Source organism: Panulirus ornatus, chromosome 5, assembly GCF_036320965.1.
Source record: "Panulirus ornatus isolate Po-2019 chromosome 5, ASM3632096v1, whole genome shotgun sequence".
Lineage (NCBI taxonomy): Eukaryota > Metazoa > Arthropoda > Malacostraca > Decapoda > Palinuridae > Panulirus > Panulirus ornatus.
The window spans coordinates 9,382,225-9,403,589 of record NC_092228.1 but is presented as its reverse complement, the minus strand read 5'-3'; the positions used below and the strand labels follow the sequence as shown (position 1 = coordinate 9,403,589).

Below are 21,365 nucleotides of genomic sequence, written 5' to 3'. Positions count from 1 at the left end.
ATCGACGAGCATTTAGATATTCTGTTTTCTCCTCCCTACAAGGTAGGGAGGTTGAGGGAGGAGGGTGTGTCGGTGTGTGTGTGTTTGTGATGGTGGGGAAAGGTCACGTCTTAAGAGTGAACACCGGGTGTGTGGGTGAGGCCACAGCCGGGCCCGGCCTCTACCGACCGACCGACCGATCCATCCATCCATCCATCCATCCATCATCACCCCCCCCCCCTCACACAACGCTAACATCGGTGCCTTGACCTTTACCAGCTCCCTCCTGGCCCTTTGTTGCCCGCTACCGGTCACCTTCATGCACTCCCTGTGAAGCGACGGCGCGAGACCCCTCTCACCACGACGATGCGACCCGTGACCACGATCGTTCGACCCCTTGTGTGTGAATAAAAACAAAAAACGGAAAAAAAAGGTCCCTTTCCCCCCCTTAAAATTTTTTCCCCCCTTTTTAAAAATCAAACCGGGGTTATCAAAAGCCCCTAAAAACCCCTGCCCTGCCCCCAAGTTTAAAGCTTTAAAAAATTAAAAAAAACTTTTCAATTTTTTTTAAATTGACCCTTCATTTTTTAATTTTCAAATTTTTAAAATTCCCTTATAAGGGGCTTAAAAAACCCCCCCCCAAATTTTTTTTTATATTTTTTCCTTAAAAATTTGGAAACCATTTTTTAAAAAAAATTAAAAAAAATTCCCAATTAATCTTTTTTTCCCCCCTTTGGTTGGGGTTTTTCCCCCCACCCAACCCCCCCCCCCCGGTAAAAAAAAAAAAGGGGGGAAAAAAAATTTTTAAAAATTTAAAAAAAATTTTTCCTTTAAATAAATTAAAAAATTTGGTGGTTTTTTTAATTTAAAATATCTTAATTTTAAAGGGTTTTTTCCCCCCGGAAAAAAAAGACCCCCAAAAAAAAACCCCCCCCCCAAAAAACCCCCCCCCCAAAAAAACCCCCCCCCCCCAAAGAAAAACACTCCCAAACCCCCCCCCCCCTTTTTCCCCTTTGGGGGAAACCCCCCTTTTTAAAAAAAAACAAAACCTCCCCCAAAATTTTTTTTTAACCCTTTTTAAGAAATTTTTTACCCCCCAGTTTTGTTGTTTCCCCAAAATTTTTCCTCCCCCCCTTTTAAATTCGCCCCTAAAAAATTTTTCCAAAAAACTCGAAAAAAAAAGCCTTTAAAAAAAAAAAAAAAAACCCCCGGTTAAAAAAATAAAAAAAAACCCAAAGGAAACCCCCCCCCCCCCCAAAAAAAAAAAATTTAAAAAAAAAAAAAAACGGGGGGCCCCCCCCCCCCAAAAAACCCCCGGAAAATGGGACTTTCCCCTCCCCCCTTTTTTTTTAAAAAAAATTTTTTTTTTTTTAAAAAATTTTTTTTTTTTTTTTCCCGAAGGAGTAATACCGCCCATGGTCCACCAGGGCCCACTTTTTTTTCCCAAAAGGACTCAAATAAATTTCCCAAACCCCCTCTGGGTTCCTTTCCCCCCCTTTTTTCTTAGCCCTTTCCCCTTTTTTCCCCTTCATCCCCCACCCAGTAAGCAGATCATCCTGCCCCTTCCAAACCACCATTAGCCACCCCCATTGGCCCCTCTCCCTTCGTAAGTGTTGGTAATTCCTTTTTCATGCCTTTTAAGCTTGTGTAGTGTGTATGTACCAACCCAACCCCAGCCCTAGCCCTAGCCCGCTGCCCTCCTGTTCCCCCCTGTACAGAATGAGAGCCGGCAGGTGGCGGTAAAGCCTCTCGGATCCTGGGATTGCGCGGGGCGGTGATCCAGCTCAGTGGAAGGGGGTTCGAACCTTTGTCTCGTCGTGTGTCGTGTTTCCCAGCGTGTCCTCCCCACCGGTACTTGCAAACTGTGTTGTGTGTCTCTTGCAGAGTTTTATTTTGAAGGGGGGAGAAAAATCGGAACTCCCCGCATGCATTCTTAGGTTCACATGAATATTTGTCTCTCTCTCTTGTTTCCGTGTTTGAATTGGTGGTGTGGTGGGTGCGTGCGTAAATCTGTATGGACTGGGTTTCTGCTCTTGCCCTTGTGTGAATGTCCCCTCGGGTCCATGTGTTAGAATGATAGTAATGATAATTATGATAATGATAATGATAAGTGGAATAGGTGTACTAGATGAGGTGAGTCCAGAGGCAGACTAATAATAATGATAATAAAAATGATGATCTAATGATGATAATGATAATAGTTATAATGATGATAAAGAAGAAGAATGGGTGTATTTGATGAGAGAACCTAGAAACAGAGATCATACTACATGTAGTGTGCAAGGAGGTATACAACGGTAGGCATCAAGTAGGCCGTCAGTACACAGACACAGAGCTGTGTACTGCCATACATTGACAGTAGTGCTGTTGTAGTGGTCTGTAGCAACTGGCGTAGCTTGTACCAGCTGTTGTGGCTTGTAATGGTTGTACCAGCTGGTGTGGCTTGTAGTGGTTGTACCAGCTGATGTTGCTGGTAATGGTTGTACTAGCTGATGTGGCTGGTAATGGTTGTGTTGGCTGGTTGTACCAGTTGATATTGCTGGTGATGGTTGTACCAGCTGATGTGGTTGGTAATGGTTGTGTTGGCTGGTGTGACTTGTAGCGGTTGTACCAGCTGGTGTTGCTGGTAATGGTTGTATCAGCTGGTGTGGCTTGTAGCGGCTGTGTGCTTCTAGGTTTAGTGTGTGTGTGTTTACATTTTGTGTATGTGTGCAGTTTTTTTTATCTGGGCATGATGTCGATTTTTTGGTTGAGTTTCTGGTATCTGTGTAGTTAAGGGTTTACGACTTATGGTGGAAACCAGCTTGACACATATACCAGACTCGCCTCTCGTCATCCCACAAGTGAGGTATTCGGGTCGCATTCTGGTTCTCGTATTGGAAACAGTTCATCATAAGTCGCATTATATGATTCAGGCAGCAGTGAGGCCCAGTTCCCTGAGCTTTTTTTTTACTTTATGACCCTCGTCTACCCTCTGGCGTCGCCGCCCTCAGGAGGGATAGGAGTGCAGAGTCCAAAGTAATGACTTTTGACGACAGAAATGATACATGACCTGGGTACTGTGGCTCCACATGGCGGACAGGGAGGGGAGCGGAGCGTGACGGAGGGCGGGCGGGCTGGTGTGTGTGTGTGTGTGTGTGTGTGGGGCTGGGCCGACCAGCCGGACACAGGCTTCATTATTAAGGGCTGACCCGCCGCCGCCCACCTCCCCAATAATGGACGTGTTGGCCTCTGTTGTCCACGCTGCCCGCCCCACCGCCTCTACCCCCCCTTTCAACCAAAGCTCCACGTTATAATGGCGCCAGAATCTGCCTCTTCCTCTGGACCGTTGTGGCGCTCCTCTGTACGATGTTCAGTGAGGAGAACGCGTCATCTCAGCAGAGTTAGGACCGTTCGGTTACCCAAGGGTTCTTGGTATAAGAAGATGAGACATGTGTTTCACAACTTCCATAATAGGTCAGTTCGATCCAGGAAGGTAGATGTCACTCGGGATAAGGACTGATGAAGTGGAGTCACCAGCTGAGGGGTGTGGTTTGGACAAGTGAGATCACTGGCGCTGCCTGGGAAGTAGGGCGGTTAAGTCATTATGTAACGGCTCTGACTGACTCCCAAGCGAGACGGGTCAGAGGGATGGGGTGGGTTGGGTCGGGCGCACCGCGAGGGACGAGTCATCAGAGCGACGTTTCAACGGAATTCTAGAATCCACGGGGGGAATACGGAGACATCTCAGTACCCGTGCTGCTCGCTGCGTCAACATTGAATGTTTCAGTACCAATTTAGGGAAGCCAAATGTCACAGCAACAACCAAGACCTGGATAAGTACTGAAAAGAAAGTCGTTCATTAGGGAAGTTGAGGAGACCAGCATATACAGTGACGTATTATATAACACAAGGGGCAGGCAGGTGGCAGGGTTATGCTGTGTGTCAACGAGTCTGAATGTAACGAGGTTACACAGACATGACGTCACCTCTTTGGGATCTTGATGAATCTATTGTTGTGGCCCTCGACATCTCCAAAGCATTTGACGCGCTTTGGCCCCAAGTCTTTTGCTTGTTGAACTTCCATCCCTTGGCTCCTTTGTTTCTCTGTGTTCCCCCCGATGCTTACCATCCTCTCGTATTAGTCTGTTGCAGTAGTCGTCGACGGAGCGACTCTCCCCCATCGTACGCTATCAACAACAGTGGTGTCCCCCAGGGTTTTGTCCTGTCGCCTACACTCTCTCTCTCTCTCTCTCTCTCTCTCTCTCTCTCTCTCTCTCTCTCTCTCTCTCTCTCTCTCTCTCTCTCTCTCTCTCTCTCTCTCTCTCACTTTAAGCATTTTTACTCTATCAAGTAAGACATATGCGGCATTCGGAGTAAGTAAGTAGTAACTTGGTGAAATTCACAAGTGTTGAAACATAATATCTTCCTATATTTGCATCCACGATGGCCGTGAGTGGGGTCATCTTTTGCCAGTGCCACGTCAGTCACTATATATATATATATATATATATATATATATATATATATATATATATATATATATATATATATATATATATATAGTGAATGTTATGGTGGCGCGTTATCATCCGTCATCTCTCCTGGCAGAAATAATCATCAGCGACGGGTTTACATGTTTGTCCCCTCCCGCTCTAATATCCGCCATAACTCCCATTTCATTCCTTTGATATCCGTACGAAACTGGCGTCGAGACCTCGCCCCACACGCCCGTACAGAAGGTTAAACCCACTAAAGAGCGGTGTTGCTGTAGGAGGAGGAGGAGGAGGAGGAGGATGCACTTCAGGGTCCCACGTGTGTTGGACGTGATTACCTGCAGGTGTAAAGATGATCACCACCCTGGTGGTGGGGTAGGCACCGCGCACGACCTCTTCAACACTGCTGATGGACACCTTCCTCCCCCCGTGTGCACACCAGACCACTCGAGGTTCCGCACCGTGTTGTGAGTGGCGCGTTGCATCATCCAACAGCCTGGTAGACCAGGTCCTCACCAGACAAGTCTCGTCGCAGACTGAGCTGCGGGTAGGTGGATGGGGTGGGGTGGAGACTTATCCTGCCTCAGGACCCCATATATGGGGCCCCTGTAGCGCACTGGGAGTCACCTACGTCCACCACCTACGTGCGGTGTTGCCTAGTGCTCCTCTCTGGATAGAATTAGTGCCAGGTTCGTGTAGATCAGCGGCATGTGTTGGGTGTGGAAGTGGCACCCCGTGTGTGAGGGGGACAGAAGACGCCCCCTTCCTTCCCCCCAAGATGAACGTCACGCAGGATGACGCGAGACTTGTAACAGGATCGTGTTATGCCTGCGTCATCCAGTGAGAAAGACGACCGATGACGTCGGTATGGCCTTGTTCGCAAGAGTCATCAAGACGACGGTACGCGTGAGAGCCACTGTCGTCTGACGTCCCCGTATTGAGCCAGTGACCGCACGGGAGCAGGACACGGCCAGCGTGTTACGGCCAACGCCTCTCAAGTTACTGGGCAGTGACTAAAGTTGTCTCGAACCTGCTAACTGGAACGTGCAAGTTGAGGTAATCACGGAATAACTGAGGATCTTGTTGCAACTCTTGACAACTGCTTTGAGAACCATTCGCCATCACCTCCATCTCCACACACACACACACACACACACACACACACACACACACACACACACACACACACACACACACACTCCATCACCAGTAACATGTGTTGTCTCCCTCACAACTCCTAGCATCATCCCCCACAACCTCCCGAGACCTCTCCCAAGTTCATCATTCCTCATCCTGAGTCCAGTGATCCGTCAACACAAGGCACGTATTGACACACGTTGCCATGGCATCTGGTCCACTCTGGATAGTTTTAAGACAAGGATGAAGCGGTATGCTACCTCTCACGATTGATAACACACACACACACTGATAGGGGAGAAATACTTCCCACGTATTCCCTGTGTGTCGTAGAAGGCGACTAAAGGGGAAGGGAGCGGGGGGTTGGAAATCCTCCCCTCTCGTTTTTTTTTTTTTTTATTTTCCAAAAGAAGGAACAGAGAAGGGGGCCAGATGAGGATATTCCCTCAAAGGCCCAGTCCTCTGTTCTTAACGCTACCTCGCTAACGCGGGAAATGGCGAATAGTATGAAAGAAAGAAAGATATATATATGTATATTGTGTTGAGGTAAATACACCATGAGACGACCTTTCGTAAGATATCATTAGTTGACCTTCAAAACACGATGTTACGACCCTGGAGCGTGACGGTACTATTCTTGAGCACGATGGTAAGACCACTTAAGTACGACCAATACGACTTAGGTATTGGTGACCTGGCCTTTGACCTTAAACCTCCATGGTCATATCAGAGGCCAGACCATCGTATGCGAGTGTCGCACCGTCATGCTCGTGGACCGTAACCGTCGCGCTGAGAGAGAGAGAAGCATTATAGAATATGGCAGTAGAAACGTCAGATACGTTACGTGTTGGGTGACAATACATAACACAATAACCAGATCATGTTCAGGTTTTATTAGGAAACAAGAGGATGCTGCTTGTGAAATATTAAATGGCTGTCGGTCCTGGAGACCTTCCCCCTGGCCTGACCTCCAGCTTTGGTCCCCACCTGGCCTGACCTCCAGCTTTGGTCCCCACCTGGCCTGACCTCCAGCTTTGGTCCCCACCTGGCCTGACCTCCAGCTTTGGTCCCCTCCTGGCCTGACCTTCAGTGTTGGACCTCCCTAGCCTGACCTCCAGCTTTGGTCCCCCTCCCCCCTGGCCTGACCTCTAGGTTTGGTCCCCCCCCCCTTGGCCTGACCTCCAGCTTTGGTCCTCCCCTCTGGCATGACCTCCAGCTTTGGTCCTCCCCTCTGGCATGACCTCCAGCTTTGCCCTCCCCCCCTGGCCTGACCTCCAGCGTTTCCAAGAATGGTCCACCTCTACCGGCCAACAATATCGTAGTCATCCGGCCATCAATAATGCGCTCCGCTCCGCCTCCTCTCTCCCTCTCCCTCGATTACCTTCGCCTGTCACCCCTCCCTCCAGAACGCCGCCACTGACCACAGCGGACGTGCGCATCACCACACACACACTCCCTAGCATCAGTTAGATGAGCGAGATGTGACGACTTGATGGATTGACTCGTCCCAGTTTAGATCTAATATTTTTTTTCCCCCCCTGGCGTTTCATACCGTATCATAATGTTCCTTGTGTCCCCACGGTCAGGATGTTGGACATCGATACACCTGTCCATGGACAGAGGAGTGGGTGAGGTGTGCCTGTCGGTACTGTGGTTAGTAACAGCAGGAGTGGTGGGAGGTGGGGGAACTTGAGCCACCTGTACCACACAGTTGATCTGCCCCAGTCCGGGACATGTGATGAAATCGGCCACCAGACATTTCCATGTAGCTGGAGCAGCACAGAGGCTGGCTGACCTTCAGCTTGGAAAGTGGAAGAGAAGTGAGTGAGTAATAATGTAGTGTGGTGTGAGCTGGGGGGCCGCCCACCGCCCATGACACACCAGCGGGACCCGGGACCATACTGGGAACTACGTCTCACGTGCAACCGGCAGCTGCCCCCCCGCGAGAACGAGGTGAAATTACGACATCCTTCCTGACTCATTAGAACAGGTGGCGCGACCGACCAGAACCAATCCGGAAGATGACCGAGGCAGCAACAGTAGTTATGTCGTTTGCGTTTGGAGACGCAGGTGTAGATAGGACGGTAGCAAACACTGGGGAACGTTGCTTTACGAGCTTGGTGAAAGCCTTGGACGAGTAACCAAGCGTTATGCATGTGATATGAATGGAGTATGACAGATAAGCAGTTGGTCACAGTTTTGTGATCAACACCTCCTAGAAAGACCTTAAATGAAAGTGGTGTCCCTAGGAATGTGCGTGGGCTCCCCCGATGTTTCTTTTATCCATACCGGTTCTCAGTTTTCCCCGCGTAGCGAAGTAGCGCCAGGAACAGACGAACGGCCTTATAGTCTCACGTCCACTCAAGCTGTCGCGTATGATACATCGAACGGAGAGCCCTCTGTCCAGAGCCAAACCCCAGAAACCTCTCTCTAGTTTCCCCTAACCACTTCGTATTCCCTGAATCAACCCATTGGCAGCTTGTCACCCCCTGTATACCACCACGGTCATGCCTTTTCCTCTTGTACATCTCCCAATCACTCGCTGTCCTTCGCTGCAGGTAACGCCCATACGTCTTGTCCCTCTTACTTTATGTACTGTCGGCAGTGTCTTAAAGCCCAACTACGCAAGGCAGTGTTCTGGTCTAGGGGGTCACTTGTGTAGCATTATCATGGCTCTTTCTTAATGCTAACGAAACGTTTGATGTAGCTGAGTACTGCAGACTTTTCAGGGGTTTGGTAAAGTGACGGATCGTCCTGCTCCGACGAGGGCTTGTTTCATATACCTTCAGTAAAGGATGTGGCTTTGGTCTGCCTGAGATGGTTGCTACACAGGTGACGCTTGTGTCAGTGTGTTAACCTGTCACATAAGGTAACACGTTTGTCAGTATGTCTGACTGTCACATAGGTAACACGTGCGTCAGTATGTCTGGCTGTCACATGGATAACACGTTTGTCAGTATGTCTGGCTGTCACTTAGGTAACACGTGTGCCGGTTTGTTTCGCTGTTACAAAGGTAATTCTTGTACCAATGTGTTTAAGTTGTCACATAGGTAACACGTGTACCATTATGTGATAATGTGTTACTGTTGACACTTACCATGGGTGTGAAGAGAGAAATATTAGATATATGTAAAAAAAAAAAAATGTTGATATAACCTGAATTCGAAACCGTAGTCAAGTGTGCAATGAACACCCTAGTCAGGTACACATTTAAATTTAGCATCGTTAATCACTAGGTCATCAGAATGGCATTTTCAAAAGGTCTCTGCTCTAACCTCTTATTGTGAACGTTTAGTCACTATGTGAGACCTAGTAACAATTATTATTATTATTATTATTATTATTATTATTATTATTATTATTATTATTATTATTATTATTATTATCAGTTATTATTATTATTATTATCATTATTATTATTATTATTATTATTATTATTATTATTATTATTATTATTATCATCATCATCATCATCATCATCATCATCATCATCATCATCATCATCATCATCATCATCATCATCATTATTAATGATAATATTATTATTATTATTATTGTTATTATTATTATTATTATTAATGATTTTCTTACTATCATCATGGTCTTCATTATCATTACTATGTCACCATCAAATATCTCTTGTGACTTGACCTCTGCATGGGCACACTTGCAGTCTCTGGTGTGGCGCGGTAAAGTCAGGGAGACGTCCCGGCGGTTCGTTGCTGAGGGAGGGAGTGAGTAACGGTATGTTGGGGGGGGCGTGTTTGCTACTTCCTCAGCAACATGGATTTAGGGGCGAGCGTTATTGTGAGAGCTGATTGAGGCCTGGTGAACACGTAACAGTGTGTACTAGATTTGAAGGGAAGTTACGTGAATAAGCTAAGTACAATGTACTCCCTTGTAAAGTACATAGTACAGAGTACTTTCCGTTACCTCATCTGTTACGGTCGTCATAGATGAGTCACATTGTCCTCATCGTTAGTTTCATATCGAGAAGAAGATCAGACGAACTCAGTGAGAACCAAAGAAAGAACTCGTTCAAAGTTTGGAGAATGTATATTTATCGTGGGATAAAATGTAGAGAAAGGCTGATGGATGAGGGCAGCCTGGAGTCATCCGTGCCCCTGGCCACACACTCATTACCTCAGCACACGTCACACTCCAGGGAGGGCAGGCCGCTGTCAGCTTCGCATTGGAAAACAAAAAACATTCAAACTTAAAAAATACATTTGAGAAATTCCGGCCACGGACGCAAGATTTTTCCACTACGCTATACTTCGGAGACTAATTTATTCTCTTATCTATACTTATTCCTTTGCGTCATTTTCTTTTTTTAAATATTTACATTAAAGATAACGAATACTGCAAACACACGAGACGTGAACATGATTCGAAAATAAATTACATTTGCCAGCAAGACTCCGTTGTAGAGACCCACCTCCTCCCAACCTCCTGCAAGACTCCGTTGTAGAGACCCACCTCCTCCCAACCTCCTGCAAGACTCCGTTGTAGAGACCCACCTCCTACCAACCTCCTGCAAGACTCCGTTGTAGAGACCCACCTCCTCCCAACCTCCTGCAAGACTCCGTTGTAGAGACCCACCTCCTCCCAACCTCCTGCAAGACTCCGTTGTAGAGACCCACCTCCTACCAACCTCCTGCAAGACTCCGTTGTAGAGACCCACCTCCTCCCAACCTCCTACAAGACTCCGTTGTAGAGACCCACCTCCTACCAACCTCCTGCAAGACTCCGTTGTAGAGACCCACCTCCTGCAAGACTCCGTAGTAGAGACCCACCTCCTGCAAGACTCCGTTGTAGAGACCCACCTCCTCCCAACCTCCTGCAAGACTCCGTTGTAGAAACCCACCTCCTACCAACCTCCTGCAAGACTCCGTTGTAGAAACCCACCTCCTACCAACCTCCTGCAAGACTCCGTAGTAGAGACCCACCTCCTCCCAACCTCCTGCAAGACTCCGTAGTAGAGACCCACCTCCTCCCAACCTCCTGCAGGACTCCGTAGTAGAGACCCACCTCCTCCCAACCTTCTGAACTTGTTGGTCACGATGACCGGCCATCTGTCTGGGAGATAATGGATCAATTATGTGTCCAGCCTGAAGGTCAGGGGAGCTTTGTAATTCACCCAAGACGGAGGGAACCGATCAAACCACCGTAACAGGATGGCCTGAAATTGTACAAAAAAAGAAAAAAAAATTAGGATTCCATTTCTTCGCCGATCTTTGACGAAAGTAATATTTCTTTTTTTTCCAAAGTGGAATTATATTCTTTTATGTGGTTACTCTTCTTCGTTGTGTGGTTTTTCTATATATTTTTTTCTCGTCGGTGTGTGACTGCTAAACTTAATCCATACATCGAAGTAGCATCGTGTGTTTAGGATGGAGAGGTGCTGACGTGGCCCAAGACTGACGACACATGGGGTTGGTTGGTTGTCTGTCTTGGAGACCGTCGCTGACCATCAATCACCCGCGGGCCCGCTAGAGATCGACTCCAGGATGGGGCAGTCGGCTCACAGTTGTTTATATCCCCCCCTGGGTTGACTCGACATATGGCACTTGGCGTAGACTGAAGAATATCATTTGAACTCTGCGATCCCAGAACCCCCTTATATGCTGTTCCTGCAACATGGAGGCAGCGCTACAATCAGGAGCTGAGGAATGATAGACTCCTTTCGAGCGAGAGGTTCTTCGACGAGACTGTATTCCTGTGCGTCCATTGACGATGGTTCAGGTCTCCCTGATGTGTTTTTTTTTTTTTTTTTTAATTTTCGATGTAACCACAAACAGGTGTAGTGCGGTAACACCGCTGGTCTTTCTACACCCTTCTTCAGTCGTCTTCTACACGACCCTCCATCGCCTCCTGCAGACCACATTGTGGAATTTCTCTTATATCCAGACGACTGTACTCCTTCTCTCCTCCTCCTCCTCCTCGTACTCCTCCTCCTCCTCCTCGTACTCCTCCTCTTCGTACTCCTCCTCCTCCTCCTCCTTCTTCTTCGTGTACGGTCACATCGCATCCACCTCACTACCCCAGCCACAACGGACATCCAGCACTCCACCACACAGTTAGAACACTGAGTCACCCAGAAGAGGAGTAGTGATATTCCTCAGTTCCGCTCATTGACTTACTTTCCTCCTCTCTCTAGTGCCTGACTTACCAGCTCCACCTCGCGACTTAGTTTCTAACTCTGTGTCGTGACTTATATTTACCACCTCCGCGTAGTGACTTATTTCCAAAGTCTGCCTATGTCTGCGTCTCCATACACAAGTCTTCAGTCACACAACTAACTTCTGATAGACGTGTAGCCAACATGCACCCCTCCCTCCACTATGGATGGCCCATCACTCCCACTCAGCAAAGCACCAACTATTCTGGGCATCACGTACGACAAGCACTTGGCAGTGACTACCCCCCACAGAATTGCACGACGCCCCCCAAAAACACTTCCTCGTGCCGGAGTTTTGGACAAGAAGACTCCCATAGCATCCTCCGCAAATGGGTCAACCGCTCCACTCTAAACCACGCCCCGGTTTGGTGCTGGAATAACTGGCATATGAGAAACCAGCCCTCTGGACCGTGACAAAAAAGATTTCTCCTCCCTCTACATAGTGAGAGACGAAAAACATTGGGAAGACATGTAAAAAGCCCTTCTCGTGCTCTCTCACCCACCCCAGAATAACACCTTAAATTTTTGAGTAGGTTTGAGAGGGAGGAGCTCTCGTTGGCCTCTGTGGTGTTCTGCCCGAAGGTGTCCTCCGTCAGGATGATGTTGTTGAGACAACGTTGATCTGTCCTCTACCAGCCAAGGTGGAAGCCGTTGGCTCCACGAGAATTACACGAAGGTCCTGATTGGAAGTACTTGCGTCCAAGTCTGTAAATAATGACGAGGCTCCAGGTGGTTTACGTGAGGGAAGAAGAAGATCCTGGGAGCCGAGTCTGCTGCCACGACGGGGAAAGGTTAAACCATTCAGGTCACAGCAGCAGGATGAATGATAGAGCTTCCAGGTCCTAAAGAGGCTTGTGACCCGAAACTGTTTAACCTTCTCGTGTACACAGCAGGGCTGAGGAGAGGACCTACTCCCTCACGAAACCCAGGTGTAAGCGGGTAATTATTCACCCTGCTCCGGCGTGGAGAGTCGGGCTGACCCTGTGTGTGAAGGGCAGGGCAGGGCTGGGCCGGCAGGTGAGGCGCGCGTCTCCTGGCGGTGTAGTGGCGTACTGGCACCGGACATGGGTCGGATGGAGGCTAGGGTTGGAGATTGTGGTTCCTGCCGAGCTGACTCGGTGTGGTGACTTTCTCCCGGTGCCTCCCTCTATGAGATGGAAGGTTGTACGTGTTGTGTGACTATCTTGGTGTCCTACTGTCTTTCCCGGGGATGAGACAGGAGGGAGGGGCCATGTTCCGGCCCTGGTCTCGCACTGTCTCTCCCGGGATGAGACATGCAAGAGGGGGGGGGGGGTCATGTCTCTGCCCGGGATAAGACAGGAAAGAGGGGTCGTGTCCCTGTCCGGGGTGAGACAAGAGGCAGGGGTTATGTCCCTGCCCTGTTCCAGTACCGTCTCTCCCGGGTTGAGACAGGAGGTGAATGATAATGATCCCGTCCCGGTGTCTTGCACATCTCCTCCCCATCTTTTCCCAATTAATTTCACTTCAGAAGACCAGAATGACTAATTTACCACGATGCTGTCACGAACGCGCCGCTGAACACATCAAACAGTTCCACGACTCGAAGACAATTGCCGTGTATTACCATTTTTCACAACCCTGTTTTCCCCGTTTTCTCTCTGCTGGTTTAGGTAGGACAGACCCAGCTTGGGGACCCACGGTAACCCAGCCCGGGACTCGTGATGACCTATGGTGACCCAGCCACAAACAGACACTTAATCGCTATTGATCCCTGTTGGGTTGAGCGGCCGGGAACTGTGGTCCCGCTTCCTAGACGCACTTCCCGTACCCTCACCCTCACCACGCACTTCCCCTTCCCTCACCTTCACCACGCTTTTCCCCTTCCCTCACCCTCACCACGCACTTCCCCTTCCCTCACTCTCGCCACGCACTTCCCTGTCCTCTCCCTCACCACGCACTTCCCCTTCCCTCACCCTCACCACGCACTTCCCCTACCCTCACCCTCACCACGCACTTCCCCTTCCCTCACCCTCACCGCGCACTTCCCCCTTCCCTCACCCTCACCACGCACTTCCCCTACCTTCACCAGGCATCCGTCTGACTCAGCCCTCACCATGGAGCACGTGTGTGCTTTCCCACACACCACTAAACTGGTTTACACACACACACACACACACACACACACACACACACACACACACACACACACAGTAAATTTAATACCAATCATGAATTGGAAATTCATCAGTTTTTATAGAGGCCAGGTCATGCATGCATGAAATTTCGCTTTTGGAAACATTTTGTTTTTTTCCTTTTTGTTTCTTGCTGAATACAGAGATTACCTTACCTTGGCGTGATTTTGGAGGCTTATGTTCTCCCTTGGTTGGTTAGTCAGGGACGAAGGGCTTTTATTCGACCGTTCCTCTGACCGGCCAAGTTGTGTCAGGCCGCGCACCGCATGCATATGTACCCTTCACATCCTGGCTGATCAGGTAGGTCCCGTGTGTTTCTTATGTTTCCCAGTGAGGGAGAGGCCAAAGGGAAGTGCGTGGTGAGAGTGATGGGCACTTGTAGGTCGTGAGGTGAACAGGTTTGAGTCTCGGGGTGTTGATGCATTCTCATCTTATGGTATCTATGGTACGTTTTGAGTGGCGTGATGTTACCTCACTGATCGTTTGTGTCATCCTATGCCTTCTTACATCTAAGCACTACAGGTATTACACAACATCAACTCTTATATTTAGAACTAAAAATCGTATTAATGGAAAGTGTGTGTGTGTGTGTGTGTGTGTGTGTGTGTGTGTGTGTGTGTGTGTGTTGAAATGTAAAACGAATTTGGTATGAATATTTCATTTCATTATGTTGTCAGGAAAACTAACTCATAACGTCTCGTTACCTACACGAGGACAGTTTAGAAACCAGCTATCGATGTTATTTTAAGGGCTTGAGGTGATTCCACAACGGAGTGAGTCGTGTTCACTCGTGTTGGGATGTACATCTTGGAGAACAGCTCGTATGAGAATGGAATTTGTGTTGAGACTCACCTGTGGCCCGTTGTCCTTGGTAACGCAGTCCTGACGCGTGGTCATGGACCGAGTTCCCTTCCCCCTGTGGTCTGTGAGCTGAGGAGAGGACTTACCCCTTGATCCAGCCTGTGCTTTTGATCCTCCCTGACCTCAGGGATCCGGTGGTTCTTGTTGATCTTGGGCGGGTGACCCCAGACGGGCACCGGCAGGTCCTTGTGGCCCCAGCCGCCAGCTGACGAGTATGAGTACCGCCTCACGCTGCTGCCACCCACCCACCTCTCCTGGTCCGGTGAGGAGGGACACAAAACTGGATGTTAGGATGATCAAGCTCATTAAGAAAGACTTTTTTTTTTTTACCCCTCAAGCACGACGCAAGGGCCCTTGCGCACGATGGGCACGACCCTCGAGCGCGACGGCACGACCCTGGGTGTTGATGACCTGGCCTTCGACCTGAACCTTAAGGGTTATAGCAAAGGCTTGAGCCATCGTACCCACGAGTGGCGCCGTCTTTGTTCCAGGGTCATGCCGCTGTGATGCAGGGTCAGGCCAGCGTCGTGCCCGATAGACTAGGCGTCATAACATATCGTAAAATAGATAATACATATCCTAAACCACCCTCATGTTGTGTGTTGCTTTCCACCTTATGTCATCTCGGGAGGAAGGATGAAGAGAGAAGTATGGAGCAGGGGTCAAGTCCTTCTGGTGTCTGTCAACCTTAACACCGGAGGATGGTGAGGTCAGCGGTAGGGATAACAGTGTACTCTGAAGGTCACTGTTACACCCAGATATGAGGCTCGGCGAGTGGACCACCACGGCCTCCTCCCGCCACTATCACCACCTGTACCTCACTCCCCTGCTCTACCTCAGGTACCTCACTGCACTACTGTACCTCAGGTACCTCACTGCACTACTGTACCTCAGGTACCTCACTGCACTACTGTACCTCAGGTACCCCACATCCTAGGCTCCCCGGGGCGAGGCACCTCACGCCCTTGGTGCACCCTAGACTCCCTGAGGCCATGCCTCCTTACTCCTACCTTCCCCACCTGCCACGCCCCTCACCCCACTCTTCCCACTTGCCATTCACCTCACCCCATATGTCCACCAGCCACGCCCCTCACCCCGCCCTCCCCACATACCGAGCCCTTCACCCCCACCAGCCACGCCCCTCACTCCGCCCTCCCCACATACCAAACCCTTCACCCCAACAGCCACGCCCCTCACCCCGCCCTCCCCACATGCCAAGCCTTTCACCTCACCGGCCACGCCCCTCACCACCTGATCACAGTATATGAGTGTTTACCTGGGGTAAACTGTGCCAGATCCATGGTTGCTTTCCAGTATGTGTGTACATGATGGATCCCTGTGGTCACACACACACACACACACACACACACACGGGCTTCCATGGTTTAGTGGATAACGTTCCTGATAATGAGTCGGCACGAGCCAGCCCAGGTCGGACCCACATGGGTTCGATTCCTGGGCGTGGCAGTCAGCCTACATCCTACGTAGGTGTTCATCCTTTCCATAGGGCTGGCCCATCAGTTGGTACCTGGTTTAGGCTGGTGTCTGTGTGTGTGTGTGTTTATGTATGAGTGTGTATAAATACATAAGAGTAAAGGCATGATACAAATATGCAAGGTTAAGAGACAGGTCAACACGAGTGTAAAACTCTCTCCCCGTAACACACGAAGAGTAATTATAAATGGCATTCACACACACACACACACACACACACACACACACACACACACACACACACACACACACACACAAACAGAGAGAGAGAGATAGAGAGAGAGGTGGGCAACAACGATGTTGATTGCACCAAGAGAGCTGAGTTACAGTGAGAGATTAGAGGCCTTAAACATGTCCATCTTGGAAGAAAGAAGAGTAGAGGATGACTTGATCACAACCTTATAAGTCTTTAAGCCTGTGTGATAACATCACCAGTGAACACTTTGAGAGATGCAAGGACGGAACCTAACCTAACCATAACATGATGATAAGCAAGAAGAAAAAAGCAACCTTATTAGACAGGATTTGAAGAAGTAATTCAATAGGATATGAGCAGCGGATGACCGAAATACAGGGAAAGTTGATCAGGAGGTTAATGAATGTGTGGAGAAAATACCACCGTGACACAGGGAAAGGAAGTCATCTGTCACAACCTTTGTAGACTTCCGTGAGATCGTGGTCTCCGTTGTAGACAACAGAGATGACTGGACCGTGTGTATGTGGACTGCCATAAAGTACGTATACTTGGCCACATATGTGAGGTTGGTGAAGAAATCATCTTCCGATTGGAACAAGGGTAGGTGTGAGGGGATGGGTGGTAGGGGGAGAGAAAGTTCTTCAATAGACAGATTATCGTAGAGGGAAGGGAAGACAGAACCCAAGTGAGAGGAGCCTTGTTGTCGAAGTGGCCTTGGGTTCACCAACTGCGTGCCGTAGCGTACAGGTCCACATGGGAGTTCGTGTCGTGTATGAGGTCAGAGCTAGTCTATGCTTCTCAGGTTTGGTCGCCACATATCAAAGAAGGACAAAGATGTAATACGTAAGTCGCAAGGGAGGGCGTCAGAGACGGTGCCGGAATGAAGAGAGTTGAGTTGTTCTTGGTGTTGTTGTTTGTTGGGTTTTACGGCCATCGACCTATGAGGAAGGTCATTAGGCCTGCAACAAGAGTTGAGTTACATCGAGAGGTTGGAGGCCATTGGTGAGTTGTCCATCACGGATGAGAGAAGAGTGAGGGGGAGAGTTTTCCACCACGTTTGATCTTGCTGACCGGTCTGATGATGCCAGTGATAAACACTTTCCCGAAAGGTACAGAGATACAAGAACAACAACACGAGGCCGTAAACAAGAAACTTGTTCGGAAACATCATATACAGAAGTAATTTTATGACGCGAGTGTAGGAGATGATTGGAATAAACTTGGTGATGAAATTACGGATACCGATGGAATGTAAAAGTTCAAAAATATGAGATAACAGACAGTTTTCCAAGAGGTGGGGCGCCCCACGAGTGCGATGCCCCCTCTCCGCATCCACAAGTATGTAAAACACACGATGATCGAGACCCATACGTAGGATGCCCCTGAGTGTGGAGAGCAAAACTGGAAACACCAGCTTCATGATGAGAGAGGCGAGGACGGTTCCCTGTCAGGAGGTGTGTGGCGGCAAGCACATCCCCGCGGCCGCCAGCAACACGGAAGAATCGGCCAGCAAACACGAGCTTGCCTGCCATCCAGCAGTAGGGAGCGCCTCCTGCTGCCTGCTGTAAGGCAACACCAACAGGACGAGTGGTATCCGCCACGCAGCCAGAGGGTCGTGCGAGGTATAGCCATCTGACGTTTTGCCTGCGTTCGATACTGAGAGATGGCCGGGGAAGGAGCCACGATAAGGGAGTGGATCATTCGTAGTGATATGAGGATGTGGCCTGTGCTGAAGAGATCGAGTTCCAATGGAGATGGAAATGGTTGGATGGATTTCCGCTTGTGAGAGTAATTATCTCCTTGTGCTGTCCGCGGAGGAGGTTCGACGTGAACTGTACCATCATGGAACTTTATATGATTTCTTTGTGCCGCCAGAATTCGCAGTTTCATCTCTTAGCTTATTCCATTCATTTAACACTTTCGTACTGTAAAAGACATTTCTAGACATCGTTTCTAACACGTTTACCGTTCAATCGCTTCCTTTAGCCTCCACTAGCTCTCTCTCTCTCTCTCTCTGCCTCTCTCAAAGAAATGTTTCATCAAACTGGTTCAAAAACTTGAGGCTTGGGGTGGAGTGTGCCCTTGTTGTTTTCTCTACCATGGCGGGCAAGTTTGCAGGCCCTAACCTCTCCTCGTAACTCATCATCTTCACTTCACGTCCCATCTTTATCGCCCTCCTCCGGTCCGTCTCTTAGCGGCGTTTCACGTAGCACACATTCTCCTCCGACGCCAGGAGAGAGAGAGAGAGAGAGAGAGAGAGAGAGAGAGAGAGAGAGAGAGAGAGAGAGAGAGAGAGAGAGAGAGAGACTCCCGGGACGAGAGAGGCGTAATTGGGAAGTCAGACTTGACAAGTATTCGGAGGTACGTGAGGAAGCATCTCTTTATCATCAGAGGTGTGCACTCCTGGAGGGAGGAGCCGCCAGGAGGACGTCTGTGCCAGTGCCATTGGAAAATAGAAAAAGATTTTGATAAAAGAAGGGAAAGAAGAGGAGTCATGGTACCCTCTCCAGACGTGCAAAACACTCAGTGATACAGAGAAAATGACAAGCAGTCGTACTCAGACGCTCGTGCACCGACCAGCTCCTGCCCTTCCTCTAGGCGCGGAGGTGTGGGTGTGGCTGATACACAGATAGCGACAGGTGATAATGCTGAATAATGGACCAGAGGAGGGTAGTCTGAGACCTCCACCTCACCCCTCCACACACACACACACACACACACACACACACACTTGCGCAGCTGGATATGTGTATATGTGTGAGTATACATAAGTTTAAGACAGATAAAAGACGGAGCAACGTAGGTGTAAAACTCTCCCCACGTAACGTACAATCAAGTGATCACAGAGAGAGGCGGCTTCCCCTTCAGCACATGATAAAACGTGTCTTCCAGCTGGCTCGCGCGCCTCACACCGGCAGTTGCTGTGTGGCGCCAAAACCAAGAGCTTCCAGTCCAGAAGTTCGCATATATGTATATATATATATATATATATATATATATATATATATATATATATATATAGATAGATAGATAGATAGATAGATAGATAGATAGATAGATAGATAGATAATATATATTACCGGACTGCGTCTGGTTACACCACAAGGGAAAAGTCACTACACGGAAACAAAATTCCATAACTCCGATATAGTTAATTCCCCATCTCGAAATCATGCTGTCTCACACGTCACTTACCAAGCCAGCAGAAAGCATTGGTACCAAGAGGACATAGAGGGGGAAATACAACCCGAACTTCTCCCCAGAGGCTACGCACCTCAGACAACAAAGAACCCAGCTGGGACTGAGCCACTCACCATCAAGTAGGGATCAGAGAACAAATCTAAAGTTTAACATCATCACTAACCTAATCACAGAGAGGGAGACGACAGATTGGCATTCCGTCCTCAACACCAGGCACCACAAGACACACACACACACACACAGCAACCAACTCTGACGCATTAATCCAGCTCTAAGTCATGAAACACTTCTAACCCATTCCAGTGACATTTCTTCTCGCAAAGAACACACAGATAGTCGTATGACACACGGCTCAAAAATACGCTACAACCTAACCTCAACCTTGAACAGGAAACTCATGAAAAACCTTCACAGAATCCATCCAGAAACACTTACCCACCCACCCTTCACCCTTCATTGATACAAGCAATGCAATTAAAACCTCGAAGAACTCTCCTGCAGGAGACAATGTAACCTAATGCGGACGGAGTTTGCTACTATATATATATATATATATATATATATATATATATATATATATATATATATATATATATATATATATATATCCTACCACGCCATATCACATTTGTCTTCAGTATAAAGAGTGTAAAACTAATTCACAACAGAGCGAAGCTAGATATTCCACTTACACAAAATGTCCTCAGACAGACCTAACCCCCTCACCACCACACTCCAAGCACAAACCCTATACAATATATATTTTAGATGGCTTCAACCAGCTGCTACAGCCTTTGTCACACACAATACTAGTGGCAATAGACATGAATAAAGCAATTAACACTGTCACCCCGACACATCCTCACACAATAGATATTTCACACCACCCTCCACAACAATGACTGAAAGTGGTAGGCCAACTTCATGGCCGGCCGCCATACCAAAGTCATTCCCAGCGGCTTCACCTTTAAAACAAACTCTACAATGGAGTTCTCCAAGGAGCAGTTCTTTCTCAAACCTCCAGTTTCTTCCAACCTCCCAGTGACTCCAGCAAACCACAATATGAAGACCCCTCTCGTATGGGGACGACCACACAATCACATCACAACACTGACACCATCAAGCACTACATTAAACAGTTGGAAAGCACTACATTAAACAGTTGGAACATGAATCCAACCTACACCTTGCAGTCATTTTGAATAGACAGTCACTCCCAATCAGTGAAACACAAATTATTCTAGGCAACACATACGGTGCATACATGACACTCACTCCCAACATCATAAACATATAACATTAAAGGAACATAAACTAAATGCCTTAAGAACACAAAATTTTACCAGACGTGGACAAGAAAAAGAATTCCGTAGAATTTTCTGCAAGCGTTGCATCCGCCCCACCTTAAACTACACCTCCACTGCCTGTACGACCATTCTCTCTCAAGGCAAATACAACAAACCTGCGAACACCCACCTGAAAACACACTCCCTAGACAAACACGAGTCACACTTTCCCGGTTAGGCTACGGACATCACCCATTCCTTCTTCACATCAAACACCAATTCATCTCATTCCAAGACAGGAATTATATATATATATATATATATATATATATATATATATATATATATATATATATATATATTAATAAAGCTATTGTTGACGTTCATCGTAATTGTTTGCAA

The 21,365-nt window shown here is 48.2% G+C and overlaps 2 protein-coding genes across 2 annotated transcripts in view; one reads left to right on the top strand and one right to left on the bottom strand.

Annotated features, from left to right (window-relative positions):
* The window catches only part of Plod (procollagen lysyl hydroxylase), a 230,558-nt gene that overhangs the window by 169,428 nt on the left and 39,765 nt on the right, over positions 1-21,365 (top strand). The window lies entirely within an intron of this gene.
* Positions 1-21,365, bottom strand: part of LOC139748234 (immunoglobulin superfamily member 10-like) — a 118,675-nt gene that overhangs the window by 84,604 nt on the left and 12,706 nt on the right. Inside the window, exon 3 of the mRNA XM_071661102.1 lies at positions 14,873-15,040. Coding sequence (XP_071517203.1) covers positions 14,873-15,040 — 168 coding nt within the window. The remainder of the gene's footprint in view (positions 1-14,872; positions 15,041-21,365) is intronic.